General features: G+C 43.4%; 1 protein-coding gene across 1 annotated transcript in view; it reads left to right on the plus strand.

The window, feature by feature from the left end:
• Window positions 1–5,013: 5,013 nt before the first annotated feature.
• Window positions 5,014–20,719, plus strand: part of LOC310989093 (protein sidekick-1-like) — a gene marked incomplete at both ends in the record, with an annotated part of 280,354 nt that continues 264,648 nt past the window's right edge. The window contains one exon of the mRNA XM_083975990.1: window positions 5,014–5,110. Within this exon, the coding sequence (XP_083832116.1) occupies window positions 5,014–5,110 (97 nt within the window). The remainder of the gene's footprint in view (window positions 5,111–20,719) is intronic.

Here is a 20,719-nt window from a genome sequence, read left to right on the forward strand (position 1 = left end):
GATGGGCGACTGGGGGAGGGGAGAGGAGGGGAGAGGAGGGGGGGTTGCAGAGAGGCCACGAAGACGAGGTGGAGCAGGTCAGCCAGGTGCACGGCTGCTAAACTTTTAGCACCTTGCAGGTGAGGAGGAGGAGGGGGGATGGGGGGAAGTATCCCAGAGGAAATTCAGAGTTTGACACAGGTGGTGTTGCTGAGTTTTTTTTTTTATCACTGTGCAGCGAGCCAGGCAAAATATGTGAAGACCCCTAGCAACAAGATGTCTGACACCGAAAGCAATTAAAGGCCTCAGTAGTGCCACTACGCCGACTTCTCGGGTTAGATTTGTGGCAGAAATGCGGATGAGTGACAAAAGCAACCTCAGGAGTTTTAGTGAGGTGTTGGGCCACCACAAGCTGTCGGAGCGGTTTCACTTCTCCTTGACATGTCTCTGAAAATCTACCTTCAGAAGTGATGTTTTGATAGCGGGTCTTCTATTCTGTCGGGTTGAGATCTGTAAACGACATGTGTCAAACTTATAAGAATCAGACTCAACGTGAAAAGTAAAAGATATATTCTTCCCGTGTATTATAACAGGTGTATTTAAGGACAATGAGAAGAAAACACCTTTGTGAATGGACACAGATATTTATCACCCACATCAGCAGCTTCTTAGCTTTACTCAGCTTTACAGTATTTGCAATAGCACACTGGGCTCGGCTCAGTGTTTAGCCCATCAGTCCACAACTTAACTGTTCTGGTTCACTCTTGCTGCTCTCATAGTGTGGTTTTCTACGGCAGCAAAGAGCTCTTTTGAGAGAAAAAGGCTCTGTAACTCTCCCACTGTACACTGTGCACAGCACCGTACAGCAGATAGGCACAGTTAGAGACCGGCTGCTGGTGAATAGTTTAGTAGCTAAAGTTGGATTATTTCCCTCAGGAGTTTCTAGAGACCAAAAACAAAGCGAAAAGAAAGTGAGTATTGGACTCGCTTTCATCATGTGGCCAGAACATGACTCCAAATAAATGATAATGTTGCTCCACAACTGTTTTATATGTAAATGGGCAACTTTTTGTTATATCAACTTAAAAGGAAAAAAAATGTTGTATTCACATCTTATTTCTCTCAGCTATCCCCAAGGGACCAAAACAACCGGTTATTGCAGATTTTAAAAATGCTCTAAAAATTCAGCAAGAAAAGTTCTTCCTTGGATGTGAAGAATAACTTTAATTTATCAAGTGACTTACTCCTATTAACATCAAAGTGCAATAGTAACTTTCGAAAAGCTTAACTTCTAGTCATCATGGAGTATTTCTACACTGGTATTGAAAATAAATAAAAGACCTGAATTGCTTACATCTGCCATGATGTTCATTATTTAAGAGAGAAAAAAAATCCTTGACATAAATCAGAGGTTATTCTACGATTTTCTAAATTGATGCAAAATCCTTAATAGTCCTACCAGCAACTGACATGTGAGAGCTGAAATATTTTAAATATACAAATTAGGATTGACAAATAGGAAATGAACTGAAATGCTCAAATCAAATTCAGTTAGTCGGCTAAAAACTACCCTCTGGCTTAATGATATTGCTTGATGTGTGAATTATATAATGTGGTTCAGAAAGTGCACTCATGAACTCATTTTGTTGATACGATGTGGAGTCCAGTGCAGTGTGTATGGTTCGGCGATGCAGATTGAGCAGCAGAGCCTTGACATAGAAACTGGTAGCAGTATCGTAGGCACTTAAGTCGAAACATATAGCGTTGGGAGCCAATTGCCAAATGAGCCTGGATGGAAAGATAAATGGCTGTGCTGAGGTGAAGGTACTTGAGGAGAGTGCGTTGGGGACAGCAAGATGGCCTAGGGAGACGATTTGGTCACTCAGGGGATGGAAAGTCTGTCTCAGAGGATTTATTGAGGCAATAAAAGATAAGGTCACTGTGTTGTAGGCTTTAACATTAATGTGCCATTTAATGACCCTCACCATGGAAGAAACTGGGTTATAACTAGTACTAAGATATAGCTCCAGGCACTTATTTTGTAATGAAGCAAGTGCCTATGTGCGTAGCTGGACCACCAGTGGCGCCTCAGAGAGTTTCTCCTTAGTCAAATAATATATAGTCAAAATTCTTTGAAGTAAGTGAGGTGAAAAAATCCTCAGGCTTTACTCCTCTCATTGCAAGTCCTGTCGACTACTAAGTCTCCAACCCCACCGACATACAAATTCTCTGTTTTTTAACTTAATTTTCATTGCTTCAGTAGAATATAAAAACTGCTGAAAATTATGACAATGAATAGAATAACTGAACTGAAAAGGTCACCGAGGGCTCTACAAAGACAGGAGGTTTTCTTGATGTTACAAGGTTTTATTCTTTTCTGGTTAACATTTTCAGTTTATTGGAGAATGATAAAAAATTATACATATATATGGATAGAAAAACATGCACAAATAGTAAGTTTTTCACAAACAAGTCTTTCTCTTCTCCCTAGTCTTACCATGGCTGGAAATGTTGCCATATGGTTGCCCAAGAGCAAGAGGAAAATGAAAGAAAATGGTAATGAGGAGGGGTGGGAGCTGTCAAATTCAGGCTATTTAAAGTTCAGAATAATTTCTCACAGCTTCTGAAGTAAATTCAATGCACTTGGTGTTTCTATTGCTGTCTATCACACATACAATTACTGCATTTACTCAGCAGGGGAGGGATATACGAATGTGATAATAGAGGCATTACATGAAATGAATGTATAAAGTAAATAAACTAAGTGTTATGAGAACAAAGAGGAGTGAAGAGTGAGGTAAACCACACACTAAAAGCCTGGAAAAAGCTAGTCCTTAACTGCTGCACTGTGACCACAAATTGTATTTAAAATGATACATAATACTAAAAAAATAACAATATCTATTCCCTTAATATTGAATTTGGCATAAAAACAAAACACTTTTATTTACTTCTCTCTCTGTGGGGGGGTTCAATGGGGGTGGGAATTGGGGGCGCAGTCGTCTACTACTACACTCACTGCTTTGCCTCTGGGTCCCGCCCCCTTGATTCGGACTGTCCAATAGGAACAGAGGGTGCACCCGGCTCGACCAATCAGCAACGAGGGATGATAGTGAATAGAAGTTTAGTTTTAGAGTTTTGGGATAGATCGAGGGGAGAGATTCAGATTCGCGCGGAGCTGTGTGGAAGTTATGGGCACACGAATGGAAAAAGTACTTTGTATCTCACATTTTTGAGCAGTTTGCTTTCATAAAAGTCTCAAAACGCGATTGAACGAGGTTAAACCGGCCGCCCTGCTGCCTGTCTCCCTCTCTCCCGCTCTCTCTCTTTCTCTCCCCCACAGTCCGTGTAGAGGAGAAGAGGGTGGCAGGTGTTCGGTGGAGGGAGACGCAGCGCCTCAGTCGCCTCCTCCTCCTCCCCGACTCCCGAGCCTCAACAGGGCGCAGACACCGAGAGGAGACACCGGGCTTCAAACGCTGTGGAAGCTGGGAGCTCACAAACTCTGTGAGTAGATACAAACCGGACAACGTTAAAGAGACTTTTTCTTCTTTTTTTCCTAATTTTTCTTTCCCGTGTGGACTGTGTTTGCATCTTTTTTTGGGAGGAAGATGAAAAACAGCGAAAGGCTCTTCCAGTGTCGCAGTGAGAGTAACGTTACCGTCTCCGTGTAACCAAGAAACGGCCGTTATTCCCCAGTTCAAACAAACCGTCAGTTAACGACTTTCTTTTGGAATGCGAATGCGGTTTGAATTAACTCCTCTTCAACAGCGCGTGCACAACTAAAAAAAAAACGTACAAAAGTCTCAGAGAAAGAAACTTAGCAGTGCGCAGTGTGCTCATGTTTTTTTTTTTCTTTGCTAACCTGTTGTGTCCCTGTTTTCTTTTCTTTTCTCCCGTGTGGTAACCCGAGCCCCACCGGCGCATTACGGCAACTTAGCGTATCTGGTATCCGAGACAAGAGTGCCCTGTTCTGGGAGAGTGAGCTGACTGAGTGAGTGAGAAAGAGAGAGAGAGAGGTGGATGCTTTTCGACCTCGCAACGACTTCAGGGTTAAACAGCAGCTAATTAGGAGATCCAACTTGTGCTCGGATAACAGACTGCAGACCACGCTTCTCCATCACTTGGATATAACCCCCCCCACCACCACCACGGCGGAGACTGGACTGGAGCCCATGCAGTTGTTTGCGCACACGCACACACACCAGGGTTATTCACAGAATCAATTACTGGATTGATTTTGAGCGCGTACACACACACACACACACACAAGCGTGGATGGATAATATATGTGTTTTATCGCTTCTCTGTTAATACGACTACTGTCTAAAACAGCTAAATGATCCGCGGGACAAATCCCCCGGTGAAGACATCAAAACAAGCGCGGATTTGAGGTCTGTAGCAGCAGAGAATAAGCCGATAAGTCTAAAAAAAAACAAAAAAACACAGACACTCAAATGTATTAATTCCGTGCTCGGATCAATCCAAATGAAAATGAGGTATCGCCAGGCGCAGGGCACACACGGACCCCTCTGCCACAGCGGATAGACAAGAGATTTACCGTGCCGCTACACCGGGAGGGGAAAGGAAAGTATTTCTGTTGGGTTGAACGACCCCCTCTTCCCTCCTCCTCCACCTCCTCCTCCTCCTCTTTTCCCCCCGCCGCCGCTGCCTGCTGAGTTTTGGACACCGGAGCTGGGAAGTCGTAGCGGGGGGGAGCTTGTCGGCAGTGACAGCGCCGGTGAACTCGCAGCTTCGCTTCACCGGGGAGAGCTGCTGCTGCTGCTGCTGAATCCCCCCGTTTCTTTTCTCTCCCCCCCCCCCAAAAAAAAAAAAAAAGAGAGAGAGAGAGGGGGATAGAGAGAGAGAGAGTTGCAGCTGCAGAAAGCGGCACCAAGCAGCAGCACAAGCACAAGCGCGGACGCGGACACTGTTGGTCCCGCAACGATGAAGCCGGGAATTAGCTGCTCCACTGAGGAGGCGGAGGAGGGAGCCGCAGCGGGGAGCCACCGGCGGACGGACCCGGTGCTGATGATGATGGGGACCGGGACGACCCGTGGTGGCAGCCGGTGTTTGCCTCTCCTGCTCCTGCTGCTTCTTCTCAGCAGCAGCTGCCACATGTTGCACGGCCAAGGTAAGAAGAGCTCGGTTCAGATGTCACACTGGTGAAATGAAAAGAACAAAATTCACACACCTTTGCATGTTTTTAGACACAGAGAGTTCAAAAGAGTGTGTGTGTGTGTGTTGTGTGGATGCAAACACACTGTGACAGACTCATTTGCAACTGGGACCCGTGGTGGTGAACAGTGAAGAGTGAGATGATGACTCCTAAGACTGGAAACAAGGGTGTGATTTATTAGACCGGAGTGTAGCAGTTTGTCTCATAGTTAGTGTGTGTGTGTCTGTGTGACTGCAGGAGGAACATAAAGACACACTGGGGTGTTTCTAGTAGACACATTTTAAACCTTTTTTAATGAAATCATGTTGAAGCAGCATGTGTGTGGTGGGGGGGGGGGGGGGGGGGGGTGCCTCCTGTGCTGCATGTGTATGTAAATTATTGTTATTGTAATGATGATGCATAGATTACAGGATGATGATTGTTGGATTAAGGTATTGAGGATGTGTGTATGGTGTGTGTGTGTGTGTGCAGAATCCAAGCATTGATAATCCCCCCTCTTAGCCAATGACCTGTTTAACTACACAAAAGCACACACATAGATACTTGGACAGCTTGTACATTGTGTATTAATGGAAGTGGCCTCCTATTAAGTCTAGTATTATTAACCCTGTTGTGCTGGAAGGTGTCCAGAAAAAAAAAAAAACACAGCCTGAGACTTGTGGCTGTGTGTGTGTGGGGTAATTGTTGAATACAGCAACAGGAAAGACGACAGATATGATGAGATATCGATTCACGGCCGAAAGCTGCGTGTGGAAATTGTGTGTTGCCATGTTTCATTAATTTCTGTGCCCTTTTTATTTATTTATTTATTTATTTATTTATTTTTCTCTGGCTGTAGAGAGAGTGATGGTGAGAAACTGTGTGCGTGTGTGTGTGTGTGTAGTTGTGTGCGTGCTGTGTACCTCATGGGATCATGTCAGAGCGGCAAAACAAAAGCACAGAAAAGGTCAGGGCCGGTGTCGGCCGGCGCAGTTTTCTCTGGGTCACAGATGGCGTGGTGGGCAGAATGTAAGGCTGAGGGGTTATCGGGGGGAGGAGGAGGAGAAGGAGGAGGAGGAGGAGGGGGTCTCAGGAATGTCTGCATCTATGAATGTGTGTGTGTTTGAGGTGGGGGTGAGCTATTTGTGAACCCATGGAGATCGTGTGTGTGTGTGCGTGTGAACGGAGGGGAATGTAAGAGAGAAAGTGAGGAGGAGGAGGAGGTAGTGTGGCAAAAAGGAGAAGGAGGTGGTGGTGTGGGACAGAGCTGAGGGGGGAGAGAGGAGAGGAGTGGCATGAGGGGAGGGGAGGAGGGGGGTGAGAAGAAGAAATGGAGGAGGAGGAGGAGGAGGAGGGGGAGGGGGGGTTGAATGCAGCGCACCACCACCACCACCACCACGCTTGTCACTCAGAAAGCTGTGCCTGCAGTTCAATCGATGATGACGGTATGACAACACCTCCGTGTGTCAAAAGTTGCTCCTCTCTCCTCTCTTCTCCCCTTCTTTTCTCCGTCATCATCATCATCACGCTCAACCCCCCTCCTCCTCCTCTCCCTCTCCCTCTCCCTCTCTCCTCCTCCCTCCCTTCCTCCTTCCTTCCCTCTCTCCTATGTGTTAAGCAGGAGGAGGTGGAGGAAGACGACGACGGAGGGATGGTGTGTGTGTGGCTGCAGAGTCAGCTCCTTCCCGTCCTCCCTCTAATGTCAAGGTCTCACAGCCACAGCACCCAAGTCACCCCCCCCCCCTCATACCCCCCCGCCCCTCCACCAACCCCTTCGAGCCCCCCCCCCCGGCTCAAAGGGGTTGCCCCGCTGTGAAACACCTTAAGAAAAAAGGCTGGCAGTGGCTTGTGTTTGTGTATATATTTATAAGTGTGTGTGTGTGTGTGTGAGATGGGGGGGTGAATTTGGAATTAGTGAAACTGATTCTGGATGAGGCTGGTGGGAGGAGGAGGGTGTGTGTGTGTGTGTGTGTGTGGGGGGGGGGTGTGGTTATTGATTTGATAAGCTGTGCCAGGCGGCCAATCGAAGACTGTAGATTTTCCAGGTTCCGACCCCTCTATCTCCAGCATTTATTAGGACGTTTTATTTTAGGAGGAAAAGGATGAAATTCATGAGCCAAGGTTGATCCTCCTGATCTCTCCACGTCGCTCTCTCTCTCTCTCTTTCTCTTTCCCTCCGACCCCCCCCCCCCCCCCCGCCCCCTCTCTTTCTTTCACCCCCCCTGCCCTCCCTTCTTCTTCCTCTCAGTCAATCGATGCCCACACCCCTCCTCATAAATGCGAGGCTTTATATGAGCCAACTCTCGTCTCTGGGAGCACATTTAAATAAGCTCATCGATCTTTCATTTTAGAGTTTAAGTGACGGCAGCATTTTACTGTCTCTCTCCTCCTCTTCCTCTTCCCCTTTCCCTCCACCTCTCATCTGCTCACCTCCCCTCCCTCCCTTTCTTTATTCATAACTCACCCCCTCTGCACCCCTCCGCCCCTCCCTCCCTGTCACCGAGTGGGTTCTGCTCCACACAGCTGTTTGACTGATTCACGTTTTCCCCAGCATGGATACAGTGTGAGGCTCGAGCTAGACTCTATATTCTGAGTCGAAGTCAAGGATGGGTCATATTCGCTGTGTTTCAGAAATGTAAATCATATTCTATATCACTAACAGGCAGAGCCCAGGATGCCTCACTAGCTTTAATATGACTGTTGTAAGATGAAAATCTTGCCAGATGTTCTGGGTTTTCTATTAACCAACTTTACAGTTCAATAGTTATGGATTTCGGGAGACTTTGAAAATGATTTTCAATATCTCATCATAGGATCAAGCCATAGCCTACTACTGACTTAAAAGGATAGTTAAACATTTTGGCAAATTCGTCCATTGCCATAATCCCTATAGTCATAGCAGTAGGTTCATTACCTTTAAGAGTATTTGCTTCATGTGTCGTAATGTTACATAATTATACATGATTATCTCATAGCGTGGTGAATGTGCAGGTCACAACTTGTCCTCAAGAGCGTTTTGGAGTTGTTGGATTGTGTATTTGATGAGTTTGATGAGGGACAGGGGACCTGTACTGTTTACCTCCATTGTGTTCACTGAGCAGCTCACGTCTCTGCTCCGCGGATCTCAAAACAACATTCACCGAAAATTAAAGGTAATGAACCTACTGCTATGACTATAGGGATTATGGCAGTAGGAGAAAATGTTGAACTATCCCTTTAAGAATATGAACATGGCCAAAATCATTAAGTGCTCCAAATAACAAAGTGATATGAACCATTACGTCAGGAATCCAGAGAATAGAGAATGATTTTGTCCTTGTTGCTGATGAGGATAGTCATAATGGTCTATAAGTAGCCAAAGTGTAATGAAAAGATACCGCAGGTCTTCATTATTGCTACCCTTCCCCAAGGTAATGGCATTAAAATGTGGCTCGAGCATCTGAGCTGTTAAACCGTCGCACTTGACTCTGGTCTGAAATCATAAATCTCAGGTCACAACAAGTTTCAGGGCTCCTAACTCAAAGTCCAGTTTGTTATCACGACTGAAGAAGTTGTATTTAGTTTTTTTCTTTTTCCAAGTAGGCCAAGCAAAGTTTTGTAATCGCCATTCTGTCCCACTTAGCGGATCCATGGGTGTGATTAGGATTGATATGACACGTGTCATTGGGTCAGCGAGGCCGGACGGAGGAGCTGGATGCTGATTGGACGGCCGGGCGTGCGTTAGCGAACAGAGGCCAGTGATGTGACATTTGGACGGTGGGACGTGGGCTGAGAGACTTCTGAGCGTTATGTCAAAACCCAAATCAAATAGACTAGCATGAAACTGGACACACACACACACACACGCTCACACACACAAGGTCCTTCTCCCTCATCAGTGTCAAACAGTTAAAGCTGATGTGGAAATTTGCTTAACCATGTTGTAATGAGGAGAGGGTACATTAGACGCCTCGTCTAACTGATTATCATCGTCCATGCTGCGCAACCTTACTGTGACTTTTTCCACCTCCCCGACGCTCTTAAGTCTCATTATTTAATTACGTTTTTACACTGATGGTCTCTCTCTTTTGTGTGCAGCAACCTCTGAGACCAGTGTTTTGAGAACAGTTGTGCAGCAGTCTGTATTCGAGGCCGTTTGCCAGCAGAAGTATTAAAGCATGCTCCATTACTTTAGCATGCAACCTGGGGATCTTTAAGCTTTTTAAACTGTAAATTAAGTTCTAGTTACGAAACAATTACACACATGTTCGCTTTTTTTTTTTGTGGCTCACACAGACACAGATGTAATCCCACATTGGAGTGGCTTAAAGTCTGGAGGCCTCAGGAGATATTTAGGAGCCTGATGGATTGTGTGTGTGCCGGAGAAAGAGAGGAAAAGGAGAAGACTGTGTGTGTGAGTGTGTGTGTCGGAGAAAGAGAGGAGAAGGAGAAGACTGTGTGTATGAGTGTGTGTGTGTGATAGATGTCAGGTTAGTCAGGTCTAAGAGGAAGTGAGGTCCCTGGTCGACTCCCTTATTTCCTGTCTGTCAGGAGGAACAAATCACCACACTTACACAACCACCTGACATTTTGTGGTGTGTGTGTGTGTGTGTGTGTGGTACCTGGCTGTGTGAGTTCGAGGGAGGGACAGGGTTTTTTTTGTGTCTACCTGTCTCTGTATGTGCTGGATTTGTGAAAGAGATTTTTTAGCCTTGACAGGAGTGCAGACTACATACAGTACGAGTTGCTGGCAGGTGTGTGTTTTCGTGCTGGTCTAAGTCTGTGGTGTGTGTGTGTGTGTGTGTGTGTGTCAGGTTGATGTTAACCCTCTATCAGTCCTAATTGTTTTCATTTCACCTGAGAAGAAGTGGCAGCTATAGAGAAGCAGCTAGAGTCTCCTAATGGAAAATAATTGTGTGTGTCTCTGTGGGAAGTGATGTGTGTGTGTGTGTGTGTGTGTGTGTGTGTACAGAAGAGAGTGGAGCAGGTGCATTCACCCTGTTGTCTTAAAAACGTCCTTAAAACGTCCTTAAAAACGCAAACCCTATTTTAAGGTCAGCTGGGTCATGATGTGTTACTATGACGGCTGAAGTAGCAAAATATCTAAGATTAGGTGTTAAAGGGATAGTTCAACATTTTGGCAAATAGGCCCATTGCCATAATCCCTATAGTTTTAGGAGTAGGATTGTGTATTTGATGAGTTTGATGAGGGAAACCAAGAAATCCCATGAGCCTCTGTAGCGTAGCTCTGAGCAGCTCACGGCTCTGCTCTGCCGTTCTAAAAATAGCTTGCACCGACAATTAAAGGTAACGAACCTACTCCTAAAACTATAGGGATTATGGCAATGGGCCAATTTTCCAAAATGTTGAACTATCCCTTTAATATATTACTATCAGTGCAATTATCTGTGGCTTTGAGTTGTGTGACTTGTTTACACGTGCATGCTCCTGCCCAGTCAGGCTGCTTTCCTTGCCGTGTGAGAAAATGCATTTTATAGAAGTTTTCCTCAAAAACATCCTTCAGAGCTTTGAAACATGAGCCAAGTGGGATCCACTCTGCTCTCCCTCTGCCTTTCCTTTCCGCCTCGCCTCCTTTTGCTCTTCACTTTTTTTTTGTGTTTTGTGTCTTTCGGTGTTTCTCCTCTTTTTGGTTCCTTCTATCTTCCCTCCGTGTCTTCCCATAAGGGACTGAAGAATCCATTGCTGCAGGCCACACAGGTGGAATAGAGGCTGTTTTGTTGTTTAGGCCTTGGTGTTTATTATGTAAGATAGGGGGGAGGAGGTTGCTATTGATCCGCTCTGTGTATGTGTTATAGGAGTGGAAGGGGAGATATAGCACAAAAGCTTATCTTGTACTTTTCAAGACGGTTTCTACAGAAAGACTTTCAAATAAAGCAGAGCGCTTGCAAAACATGAACTCTACTGACTGACTGAACTACAAGATATCACAAATCAAAAAGATTGACAGCAGACAGACACAGATCGAGAGGCAAACACAAAGGAAAGTGCGTGCAGATCTGCATACAGACACCTTCACAACTTTTGTTAGTCAACTAAAGTGTAAGTAAAGTTTAAATCCATCATCTTGACTCACAGCGAGCAATTCCCCTCAGACACTCTGAAGTAACGTAATATAAGACAGGATGATGTATGTGTATGCGTCCCCTATAGACATAAGATAGTGTTAATATTTGGAACTGAAACTATTTGTTGATTGAAAAAGTTAAGTTTTAAGAATTTCAAGAAAAGTTGTGAGCAAATTAAGATTTGTTGCTTAATTTGATATCTTATAACTTGACAGCTTTGTGTTTTTGAGTGCAGGTTGAAAAAAAAAGAAGACTTTTTGCAGGTTACTGTGCATTGGTTCTTAACTGTGTATTAGGGGCGGGTAATATACCAGTTTCATCACCTTCACTGGTGGCACGTTACACCATGACATGGATTCTTCACGTTTGTAATCAACATGACGATTTGGTTTAAAGCCTTTGGAAACCCGACTATATATAGTAAAAATGCTTATATTATATCAAAGTCAAGTGCCTCATTAAGCATCCACAAAAGTCTGAGTGACAATAACTATTCATAACTATTAGAAAACCTTGTTTAAAAACAGCTCATTTTGCTATTGAGGCACTATTGAGGCCACTGGTCAGGGCAGTGTGGGCGTGGCAGATAACGCTATGATTGACAGCTCCATTGTCATAGCAACACGTCAATGGCGACCATTAAAAAAAAAAAAAAAAAAAAAAAGTCCTCACCGGAGGACGTGCATCGATTGATTGATGCTATTTAGCAGCTAACTAGTCTACCAGCTTCGTTTTGGAGCATCATAACCGTCTTTGGTCGTAGTCTCACAGAAAAAAAAGAAGCTTTTAACCGTCACTCATGTCTGTGTGAGCGCCAGGAGGGGCTGACTGACACACACACAGAGACAAGGCAGGTCGCACTGGAAAGCTAATAAATGCTAAAAGCTAATCGCCAATTTACACACACCCTCCCTCCCTCCCTCCCCTCACCCCCCCAAAAACACGGCTGACCAACGGCCACGACTGTATGTAGAGAGGAGTTGTGGGCACAGACACAGACAGACAGACTGACACATAGACACAGACAGGGCAGGTCGCTCTGGAAAGCTAATAAATGCTAAAAGCTAATCGCCACACACACAACTCCTGTTGACATGGCTCTGGTTGTGAGGACTAGAGAGGAGTGGTGGAGCGACCGTTAGCAGAACGGTTTTGTTCGCTGCCACTGGGGGGCTGGGTGAGAGAACTGACGTGGCGATTTATGAGTGGTAGGATTTATTGCGTGATAAATCCCAGAGATAACTCCGCCCAATTCAAACCTACTGTACAAAACCTTAAAAGACAAATATTTTCAATTTGGATGGAAACTTTTTTCTAATTATTTTTACATGTTTAATAATATGTACATAGACCCTAAAATACATGGTTAGGAGGCTTTGGTGGATTTGGGTTTCCAGAGGCTTTAAAGGGGAACTATGCATGTCCGCTCGCTTTTCCGCTGTTTTGCTAACCCTCCTCCCGGCCATGTGCATTACAACGGAGCCGGTGAGAAATCAATCTGTAGAGTGGTAGATAACGTTATATACCCTAACCCTAACCCTATAAACTAGAGATGTTGGTTGGTTTTCAGCCCAGAGATGCAGTAAGTGACATTCACGTGGAGGACAGAGAGCATCCGTTGTCTCTCGTAACAGGTTAAGCCATTTATTAAACCATCACAATTACTCCAAAGCTGTTTAATTAAGGGAAAAATGTAGCATAGTTAAGCTACAAATCCTGCATAGTTCCTCTTTAAGTCCTCAGATGAAAGTGATGCACTACCCACTCAACAGCTGAAGATGAACTGTACTTACAGACAATAGACTCAATTGACTTGCTGGACTTAAAACAATGCTGACGTTGTTTTAATTTTGTCTGTTGGTGCGCAACAGATGTGGCGCTGCACAGCTGAAGCAGCGTGTGTGTTTTATAACATCAACAAGAAAAAAAAAACATCTAACTTTATTCAGTAGGCTACCTAAACTATACAAACAAAGACGTGTGTGCGTCATTTCAGTCAGACTGTCTGACGCAGCGCTCCTGTAGTGTGTAGCTGGCTGGTTTGAAATGTGTTGATTTGCGGGAATCGGATAAATTTTGCGCAATACCCGCAATCCCGCAGTGAGTGGTCAGATCTTCTCACAGTGGTAGCATGACAACTGTCCTACAGTATGAACTCCTGTTTCAGAGTGTCAGCACGGTCCGGGGTGTTATGGCTGTTTAATCAGGCCTTACATTATACCTGAAGTTTTGGTAAAGTAACCAAATCAACATACTTATTAGAAGAAGGAGTAGTTAAACTTCTGATGTGGACAGTGTGACATGTGTCTTAAATTATCCGCGCATATATCTTAATATGTTGAATTAAACAAGATGGCGACCTCCAAATGCAGGTTGTGTGCAGTTTGCCTGGAGGCCGTAGCTGCGCCCAAAAATAATACAGTAATAATTTATTGTTTGCTAAATAAGACTCTTATTAAGACTGAGTCATGAAGAGCCAAAGCGAGACTTTCTAGTGGTTCCTGTACAAATTAATGCTGGTTACACACTAATTTAATAAGACCTCTGGCCATTGCGAAAGCAGAATGGTTATAGGAAATTAAAAAAGGGAGACTACTTATTTTTTACTGTTGAGGAGTGACAGGGTGCTTGCTTAGCAGCTTAGATAAATACCACCAACTAAAGTTGCTAATGAAATATATCATGATCTGCTGATCTGCGCTCACACCTGCTGCCAGCCCCATCCATTTAAGGCACAACAAACAGGTAAACCTTCTGTGCTGCCGACAGTCAGAGGCAGGACTCAGGAGGCATTATGTTTTCAGATTTTTCCATCCTCAAATCTGTCGGTGCCGTTCTTGTGAACTCAATACCTCAGTAACGCCTTGAGGGAGTTTCTTCAAATGTTGCACAAACATTCACTTGGACTCGAGGATGAACTGGTTAGAATTCGTTGGGCAGAGTTTTTTTCTTTTTGTACTGTCGTTAGATGATGTTTGTGTGTCACTTGTAACACACTCCTTTATCAATAGATATGATAGGCTGTGTGTGAGCCTAAAAAATGCAGCTGTGTAACGCTCTTGACTTTCTATTGAATGATTTTGATATTTTATCTATTGCTATTGATGTAGTATCTATTGTCAAGTTAATATCACTATCCTTTATTGCCCAGGCCTAGTATATAAACTTACCACCCAACCAAAAAATGAACTTCCGTGGCCTCCATCACTTTGGAAATGTCATTAACGTGTCACAACTCGTAAAGAGTGAGAGAGAGCTGACTTTTCAGATAAAATCATAGGTTGTGAATACCACAAGAGGAACGTGTTCATATTAACGACTCTTTTCATGAACAGGGTAAACACATCCGCTTTGGCAGGCAGCTTCTCTTCCTATAGCACTTGTAAAAAAAAAAAAAAAGGCTTGAAAAGCCGGAAAACCAAAGGTGCTAGATGAAAAATAAACAACCTTGTTGAATGAAAAGGGGTCAAGAGTATAGATATTCAAAAATGTCAAACATCTCTCACCCTGATGCAATGAATTCTTCTTGAGTATGTTTTTTTTAATCTTACAGCAGAGCTTTGTTCTTTTTTTTTATAAGATAGCCCTCTTGTGATGATAGTTTCGTCCTTTACTGAGTATTTTCAGCGTTTTTTTTTTCTTTTTTCTTTTTTGATATACGCTGCAGCCAGAGAAAGATGAGACAAGAACTAATAAATGAAACCAAGAGCCACTGTGACAGGTTCATCATGTGAAGTACATTTTATGGGGCTTAATGGTATTAGGAACTTTGAACCCAGCACCAGGGATAAACAGTGCAGAGCTGTAATGTGGCTCTAAAAAAAAGACCACAGACAAGATTAATGTTTAATCAAGGCAATAATTACATGGGTCCTATCTATGTGTGAAAAAAAATGTTTGTGAAACTTAACTTTTCTTCTCATGTACTGCTTGCTGCAGTTTGTGTACTGCATGTTCCCCTCTCTCCTTGGGTATAGGAAAGAAGGGATGGTTGTTGTTGATTGTTGTTTAGACTTTGCTGTGGCACTGATGTTAGTTAGATAATTTGAGGTTACAGATAATTACTCAGTGATATTTGTCTTCAGTTATTTGGAAAACAGGAAAATCAGGTTAGGAGCTACCACCAGCACCATAAAAATCAAACTGTCGCACGACCGCAAAGCACTAGTTTAACCGGTGGGGTTGAACTCAGCGGTACCTTACACGGAACATCTGGTTGTAAATGGGCCATGACCTGATCCAGAACGGGAATCAACATCACATGTAGCCAAATGAGATCGCGTACAGTTGATTCAGTTCTCATTAGTAAATGTTGCATGTTATTAGGAGGAATTTCCTTTGTAATTAGTATTCCTGCAATCACTGACGACCTGCAATGCTGCAGATATGTTAGATAAAGTGTGACATGCTGTGCTCAAGGCTTAACCGACAGAGCTCATAAAATGCAAATACAGCACATTGTGTATGAGTAGTGTGTTCTGCATGCATAGTGTGTGTATACAAATAAATATATATATTATGTACATATGCAGAGAAAATAACCACAAGCATATTCATGGATTATTTTTACATGCCCTCTGTTCATAAATATTTTGACAGTTTATGTAAATACATCATATTATTCTGATATTACAGTCCATGCATCAGGCTCTATGAGGAGAATATTATAGCACAAACTCAGTTAAATGGTATGTAGTCATGATATATGGGACAAATGCTTGAATTTCTAGTATTTTGTTTGGTACATGTATGTTACATGCATGTCTATGTGTGTAGGTAGAATGTATGCATTTTTGCGTATGTATAGGAATGTGTATGGTTTAAAGGTTAGGGCATTTATAAGCTTGTTTGCTTCAGCCTTAACCCTTTTGGTCAGCCTCATGTACCCTTTCTTTTTCTCATAATGATAAATGTTGCTGATCGAAATAAACACAAACTGAAACTCAAATTGATGTAAGATTAGGATTCACATACACCAGGGATGTCAAACGTGCGGCCTGTGGGCCATAACCGGTCCAATCCAACCCCGAGGGACACATTTGCCAAGTGTTAAAATGATATAGAAGACAGAAAAAGCATAATATTGTTGAAATTGCAGACATATTTCTCAATAAATTTCAAGTTGTTCATAACATGTTTTGTAAAAGTTATGAGTTCTCATTATGTATAGGTTATTATGTTATTATTTTACCCACTTGAGATCAAATTGCACTGAATGTGGCCCCTGAACTAAAATGAGTTACATACACAATGTAATCTTTGAACAGATTCCTCTTTACAGGAGCAACTGGTAGACAGTTACAGTACAGTAGCAAGTTGGCTGAGGAGACACACACCAGACACACACACACGCACACACACACTCGCTGTCTCTCCCCTAACACCTGGTAAATGCCTTTTCAAACTGGGGCTTTGGTCTGTCAGTCATTTAGTGGCAGCACTAGATTAGTTGAAGGTTCAAGAGCCGTCTTATAGTGAGGCGAAGAAAGCGGCTGTCTTTACCTCATCCAGCATGTTTTTCAGACAGTATTGGAATTCAAACTGGCAACCGTCCAGTGGATCATACCGCGGACCGTCTCTCTCTTTATCACTGCTCTTTTTCAATTTATCTCTCGCTGCTTCCTCTCTTTCCTTTTCCGTCTCACTTTTTCTACTCTGCTTCCCTTTCGCTGTCGCTGTAGCTGTGGCGTTCACAGGGTGTGGACGCTGTACAGTCTACATCCTTCAACAGAGGAGCATTCAAAGTGCCCCCCCCCCTCCTCCCCCCTCCCCTCCTCCTCCCTTTTCCAAACACACCTGGCTGAGGCGGTATTTGTTTTTTTGTGTATGTTTTGATTGAGGTGAGCGCGCCATCCAGCTATTTGAATAGGAGCTTTGCATAGTGAATCTCCAGTCACGGGATATTACTAAGGTCAGCTGGGGTTGAGTAGAAGTGTGTGTGTGTGTGTGTGTATCAGAGCAGCTTGATTTACTTGTTCAGTGCAAGGGCTTTACCCTGCTGCAGGTGTGTGTTCTCAGCTTGATGCATTTGATCTGCCACAGGTGTTTGAGAGGATGGCTGTGCATGTGTGTGTGTGCACTTGTCTACGTATAGTGATTTATACTATAGGCTCAGAGCAAGAAAAAAAAAGAAAGACCCTTTTTGATCTCATCTAGAAATAAGCAGGAAGTACTCTGTGTGTGTGTGTGTGTGTATCCTGGCCAGAGGTTTTTAGCTTACTCCTTTGATCCAAGCTAGGAGGTGGGCATACCTCTGTGAGGAGCTAGCCAGCTGTATGGAGACTTGGCTTGCACTACAGAAGTGTGTGTGTGTGTGTGTGTCTGAGAGTGTATGTGCAACATGATGCTGAGCGTATGGCCAGAATCAAAAAGCGGCGGCTTGTGTTTGTGCTGCATGTGAGTGTGCATTGGTGCATGGGGACAGCAGCACATAATAATAATAATGTTGGCACAGCAGAAGAAGATAGAATTTGTAACTTATGTGATATCCAAGAGGTGGAGAATGAAAGTCATTTTGTGTTCTACTGTCCTTTCTATGACTCTATAAGACAAAAACTGTTTAGTAAGGTAGATCCAAATAATGAATTTGTGTGGTTGGACGATGCTGAGAAGCTAAAGCATCTTTTTCAGTTGAATATATTTGCATTTTCTTTATTTCTTGAAAAGGCTTGGGCAATGAGGCGAAGAGCGATATATAGTTGAGTACTGAAAGTAATCTTAAATAGTTTATTTATGTCACACCTTTGTGGCAGGTAACACCAACAGGAAGGACTGTTTAGTCATTTTTTTTGTCATCAAATGTGTCTTGTAATCCCATATGGGATGGGCTACAGTGGTGGCACGACACAAAAATTCATTCATTCATTCAATCATTCATTCATTCATTCATTCATTCATTCATTCATTCATTCATTCATTCATTCATTCATTCATTCATTCATTCAATAATATGTCTTAACTCTGCGTAATGGTATTTAATATATATATATTTTTGAATGGTTAAGTGATACGTTAAAAAAAAGGAGGATCGACCAGAATTCACACAAATAATGAAAACACACACACTTATTCGGCACCAAATCAATTTTCTTTCCATTTCCCCGTAAATAACCGGTGATGTGATTATGTCTCTGTCGGCCCGGGCGCAGCCGGGATTGGAAGACTCACACTGACATCCTGTAAGGAAACGGGAAGCTCATTTCTGAGGTAACATAGTCATATGTATCGCAGAAAATCGTATCATTTCCACAAAAAAATGGAATATGAGGTTACATTGATTGAGAATTTACATAAATTATTCTTATTTTTATTACCACCTCCTCAGTTAGGCCCCAATTTAGATCTGTGATTTAAGTTTTTTTGCACCGTGGTGCTGCAGCTGTAATTCTACATCTACACCCCAGTGCGTTAATTCCATTTCTGGAGTTTCATGCAGGGATAAGAGGCTTTCTGCAAAAATGAATCATTGCATTAGTGCTGGCAGAGCAATGAAGTTGTGCACACCATCGGCTTGTATAATCATTAATCATAATTCGACAAACCACCAATCACTTTCTATCAAGACAATGGGGAAAGCTTGACAAGCTGTTGTTCAGTTTCAGGTTATTATTACAGTGTACTGTACAGTGATGCAGGTGGTCCTACATGTCCGTCCTCTCCTCCCCGTCACAGCCACAGGCAGCATCGTCTCGTCTCGTCTAGTTTGAGCTTTGGCAGTTCACAGACAGACACCACTGGCTGTGACTCAATGAAACCTCCTGATGGCTGACAGAGTGTGAAGGGTTTTAATGAACAACGCATTGAAAAGGCATCAGGGTCATAGCTAATATGAAATGAAATGTTCATGCACAACAGTTTTCCTTGAGAAGCCCGTTCTGAATTTCAGATTATAGATTCTGGGGTTTATTTAACTTCATGCTCTTGGTTTGGAAATGTATGGTCTTGCTCACGAGGCTGTGTTGTTCCATCCATCCACACTCAGGGCAAAGGTCATTTTGCAGTAAAGACTTGTAGTTTTTAAAGGAATATTCCGGCGTAAACACTAGGGGTGTGTATTGGCAAGGACCTCACGATACGATACGTATCACGATACTTGGGTCACGATACGATATATTGCGATATATTGCGATATCCAAATTGTGCGATATATTGCGATATTACATAGTTCGCTGAAAAACTAAGAATGTATTATGCATCTTAAAATCCGAGTTGTAGGCCTATATTTACATTAAATGATAGTAGTAATTCATCACCAAATGAAAACTTTGTTAACATCTGTGTTTTCTAATAAGACAAACTTCTCAGTCTGTTTACCTCACTTCAATCTTTTGTATTGATGCAAAATGGGCAAATATATGCATCTGACAAATTGTTTGTATTTCATACTAGTTCAAATTAATTAAATACAAACATGTAGATTGCTGCACTCCTACAAGTAAAAATAAAATTAAATATGTAGTTTTACATTTAAATAAAAATGTTAAATTGAAAATTAAATAACCTTATTATCTGAGACTGACATAACCTGCTGTATATTTACACTCCTGCGCTTCCACGTCCTGTCTGGCAATAAAGGCTGCAGTCACACAGACACACAGACACTGGCAGTGAGAGACACTCGTCCGTCACACAAACACAACAAACAGCTGTGGATTTCCACGTGTGCTGAGCAGTGAGCGGAACCTACCGCGGCATCTCGCACCACAACAACACCAGCTCCCGTTAGCTTAGCGGCTAGCGGAGCCTGTCGCCTCTACCATAGATATATCTATGGCCTCTACAGTCTATGGTCAGCTCTGTAGCATTAGCTCCTCCAGCTGGGCTGCAGCGCTCGCGGTACTCCGGTTCTACCTGGTTTCCGTGACAACGTGAACACAGCGGCTCCTTCGCTACGTTGAGAAGCTGTGAACAGTCTGCAGTGATCCGTGTTGTTGACGAGGGAGCGGACGCTTGGTGGCATGATTGCAGGCGCTGTTAGCGTGTGTGGATTAGCATGTAGCTCGGCACAGACGCAGCCTGGCTTGCCCCGTTTAGGTGATCTGACAAGCCGCCTGAGGTGACGCCTCAGTGGGGTTGCACCAGGTGCAGCCCCGGTCTCTCCTGGTCCTCCACGGCGTAGAAAGCCGAGCTCATCCAGCACACTGCACTGGGGTTTGCTTTGCTACGGACGAGTATCAGTCGGTGTCGGTCGCACTGTGGCACATTCTACACTTTATAAAACATGTGCATTATGTTTGATTTAAACAATGATGGGGCTTTCCTGATCTCTTCCTCTGATGCCTCCAACAACGCCATCTACTGGGCTGAACAAGCAACTACTACTTTAGTACCAAAAAAAAAAAAAAATTCACCTTTTTTTTCATCTCAGTTTATATAATAAAATATCGATACTTGGCGTCCTTGTATCGATACAGTATCGCCGTTCAAAATATCGCGATATTGTGCCGTATCGATATTTTCTTACACCCCTAGTAAACACACCATGACACCGAGTAAAACCCCTCCCTCGAGAGATCAAGTC

The sequence above is a fragment of the Trachurus trachurus genome, assembly GCF_905171665.1.
Source record: "Trachurus trachurus genome assembly, chromosome: 1".
In the NCBI taxonomy this organism is placed as follows: domain Eukaryota; kingdom Metazoa; phylum Chordata; class Actinopteri; order Carangiformes; family Carangidae; genus Trachurus; species Trachurus trachurus.